Source organism: Seriola lalandi, unplaced genomic scaffold, assembly GCF_002814215.2.
Source record: "Seriola lalandi dorsalis isolate HSWRI2012SDOR001 ecotype SW California unplaced genomic scaffold, Sedor1 jcf7180002003786, whole genome shotgun sequence".
In the NCBI taxonomy this organism is placed as follows: Eukaryota; Metazoa; Chordata; class Actinopteri; order Carangiformes; family Carangidae; genus Seriola; species Seriola lalandi.
Window position 1 is genome coordinate 812 of NW_019474441.1, and position 3,322 is coordinate 4,133.

Consider the following 3,322-nt stretch of genomic DNA (forward strand, 5'->3'; position numbering starts at 1 on the left):
ACACTTCTATTCATAACCAATGATTTTTGTGCCCAGATCATCTTCCCACATGTTGTGAACATGAGTTACGGGGCTCTGGTCAACTTAGTTAGGTTGTCAGTTTATCAAAGGACCAGTCCACACAAATCACAAGAAAACATATGCTCTTGAAATGCTAGAGCTGCGTGACCATGCAGTTACACGTAGTTTTGATTTCTGTAGACTCGGGATTTTTAGACATCTAAAATTTGTCACCAGCCGACTGGAACAAAGGTGAAAGGTTGTTTGTGTAACGTGGAGTAAATCACAAACCTCTGTGAAAGTCGTCATTAAGTGATGAACCGTTCCCTATAAAGTGAAAAACATCCACGTTGTTCAAGGACCAGCTTCTGTTTGCACTCGTCAGTATTTTGAGTTGGTGTTGAGATTTTTCTAGGTTAAATTATGAGCTAAAGAATGAAAATATTGCATATTAAAACCCCTAAATACTATTTACAGTTTAAATCTGACTGTGTAAACCTCCTCCTCCTTCCCCTACCATCTCTGTGTCCCTGGCAGATTTTCATCACAGTCAACTGTCTGAGTACAGACTTCTCCTCTCAGAAAGGGGTGAAGGGTCTTCCTCTCATGATCCAGATCGACACATACAGCTACAACAACCGCAGCAACAAGCCGCTGCACAGGGCGTACTCTCAGATCAAGGTCTTCTGTGACAAGGTGAGAAATCACTTCCTCTACATCAGTTATAAGAAGAAAAGGTTCATCACTTATCATCATTTGCAAATAGAGAGTTGTTGCTCCCTGTTGTCATTATGAAACAATATTTTAAGCTGTTTCAAAAACACTAGGTCTGGACTAGGTCTGCAATTAAAGACTCTTTTCATTATCGATTTATCCCCTTAATTATTTCCTCGAAAAGCCGATTAATAGTTTCATTTATAAAAAGCTAGAAAACAGAAAAGCAGAAAAGAAACCAAAAATAAAATGCTTGTTATAATTTCCCCACAGCTCAGGGTGGTGTATTGAAATGTTTTATTTGACCATCAAGGTCAAAGATATTCAGTTTACTAACAAGAAAAGCAGCAATTCCTCACAGTCGAGTGGCTGGAACCTCTGAATGTCTTTCATTTTTGCTTGACAAATGACTAAAATGATTGTTTGATTATCAGTTGCAGATTGTCAGCTACAGATTATGTTTCTGTCGACTAATCTGACTGATTGCTTCAGCTCTAGCTCTGATTTATATGTATATAAGTATATCATATATTTGATATTATTCATTTTATTATCAATTGTTCTGATGATGATTATTCTCTCGATTCATTGTTGGGTCTATTAAATGTCAAATATCATTTTCCCAGAGCCAAAGGTGATGTTTTAAAATTGCTTATTGCTTATTTTATTGAACCAACAGTCTGAAAACCCCAAGAAATTCAGTTCACAAACATATGTGACCAAAAAGTGTCAAATCCAGTCTTAAACATGAAACTGTTAACAATTAATTTTCTGTTGAACCACTAAGCAATTAACCAACCAGAGAGGCTGAATCATCAGAAATATATAGTTTGAAATGTTTTGACCTCGTCGTCCTGTCTGATGTAAAAATGTAGTTTAGATGTGACAGAAAAGCTAAACTACAGCTGTGTTCATGGTGATTTGTCTTTTTGTAAATAAGGCATTTTATGGAGAGAAGACGTTAAATGACTTTTCTGAGAGGCTTTATCAGAAGTAGCAGTTGTGTGTAGTTCAATGTCAACCAGTGAACCAGCTCAAAGCCTCACATTTTACTAATGTCACAGATTTGAATGTTGATTTGCTGCTGTCACAGATATTTAACTGTTTTGTCTCAGTCCATATGACACTAATGTGAATGTGTAATGTCTCTAAGCTGAGGTGATCTTTTGGGATCTTTGCTGTAAAATTACTCATATAAATGCTCAGGTTTGTGTTATAGGTGTGTTACAGAAAGTGTTTGACTGCGGCGTTTGCAGGCCAGGAGGTGGAGTGAGGGAGTTAAATAATGACATTAGTCCTCCCTCTAGTGGTCTCACCTGCACAGTGAACATATGCAGTACACGCCAACCACTGTGTATACTGTGTGCAGGTCATTTTTATTCATTCAAAACTGACTTTAAAGTGAGAGAGTTATTTTGTCAGCAGTGTGTTTAAAGGAGGCTCATACCATTTCCACAAACTGATGGGTCCAGTATTTTTTTTCTGTTTTTCTTCTCAGGGAGCCGAGAGGAAAATAAGGGACGAGGAGAGAAAACTGTTCCGCAAGAAGTCGAAAGGTTTGAGCTTCACAAGAATTTTGTATTGTGTCAAAATCAGAGGAAAGTAAAGGTCTGGAGGGGTAGAAAAAACTCTGATCTGTTCTTTTCCAAATCCTCTTTTTTTATCCATCTCCAGGGAAGGACGGAGGTGTAGGTGTGATAACCGTTCCCAAAAAGTCAGATACCACCTATTTCAAGACCATGAGCGACCTGGAGGCTCAGCCTGTCCTCTTCATCCCTGACGTTCACTTTGGCAACCTGCAGAGGGCTGGACAGGTGTGTCATCTCCACAAACATCACATCATCATATCTGTAAACAAAAGTGAAAGAACCAGTTTTTATCTCCTGAAATTGGAGCCACGATTCACTCATCAGAAAGACCTGATGGCTGCATTTCAGCTCCAGATCAAAACATTCAACACGTTTTTCTGGTTGTAGAAAGCAGTCATTCGTGCCGATTCTTGCTTTCCTCCGGACATGACCAACAATATGAACCGCAGCCTTTGAAGAATTTGTCATTATGTATTAAATATTGTTGCAATATTTTCATTTGTTCATTTGTGTTCTGTTTGATTCATTTCCAGGTGTTCACCTTCAACACAGAAGATATTGAGAGAGAAGGGTGAGTGTGCATCACCAGGAAATACACATTTTCATTTACATCAGGTCAGACAAATATAACTTATGCAAATGAACGCAGGTACAGATGCCAAGCTCATACAAAAACCCTGCATATGCAAAGAGAGTTCATATGACATGTTTGTTTTTGTGTGTTTTCAGGAGTGTGCTGGTGAAGAGGATGTTCAGGCCGTCAGATGAAGATCTGTGTCCTTCACCTCACAAACAGATCAAAGAGGAAACGCACAAGAGAGGTACAAGATGGCCGCTCCCTCTGCCCTCTGCATGTCAATTTAAAAAAAAAAAATTCTTTCATCTTTTTCACTAAGCTTCAAGAAATGATCCAGTCCAAGAAGAGCTGAACTGAGAGCTGGGAAATATCTGCCTCAGTCTGATTTGAAATGAGAGAACGCAAAGCAGACATTTCTCATGATTTGAGAGTATTTATAACA

General features: G+C 38.6%; 1 protein-coding gene across 1 annotated transcript; it reads left to right on the forward strand.

Annotated features, from left to right (window-relative positions):
- The first annotated feature begins 509 nt into the window (after nucleotides 1–509).
- Nucleotides 510–3,306, forward strand: LOC111667923 (grainyhead-like protein 2 homolog). Its single transcript, XM_023423784.2, has 5 exons — nucleotides 510–696; nucleotides 2,213–2,270; nucleotides 2,389–2,528; nucleotides 2,837–2,874; nucleotides 3,033–3,306. Exons 1-5 carry the CDS (start codon nucleotides 607–609, stop codon nucleotides 3,196–3,198), a joined length of 492 nt encoding a protein of 163 aa, XP_023279552.2. The 5' UTR covers nucleotides 510–606; the 3' UTR covers nucleotides 3,199–3,306.
- Nucleotides 3,307–3,322: the final 16 nt, after the last annotated feature.

Excerpts from the sequence above, each read along its gene's own strand:
- LOC111667923 (XM_023423784.2), top strand. The coding sequence starts at position 607 with ATGATCCAGATCGACACATACAGCTACAACAACCGCAGCAACAAGCCG. Across the intron at positions 2,529-2,836 it reads ACCTGCAGAGGGCTGGACAG|GTGTTCACCTTCAACACAGA; the intron begins GTGTGTCATCTC and ends ATTCATTTCCAG. Across the intron at positions 2,875-3,032 it reads GAAGATATTGAGAGAGAAGG|GAGTGTGCTGGTGAAGAGGA; the intron begins GTGAGTGTGCAT and ends GTGTGTTTTCAG.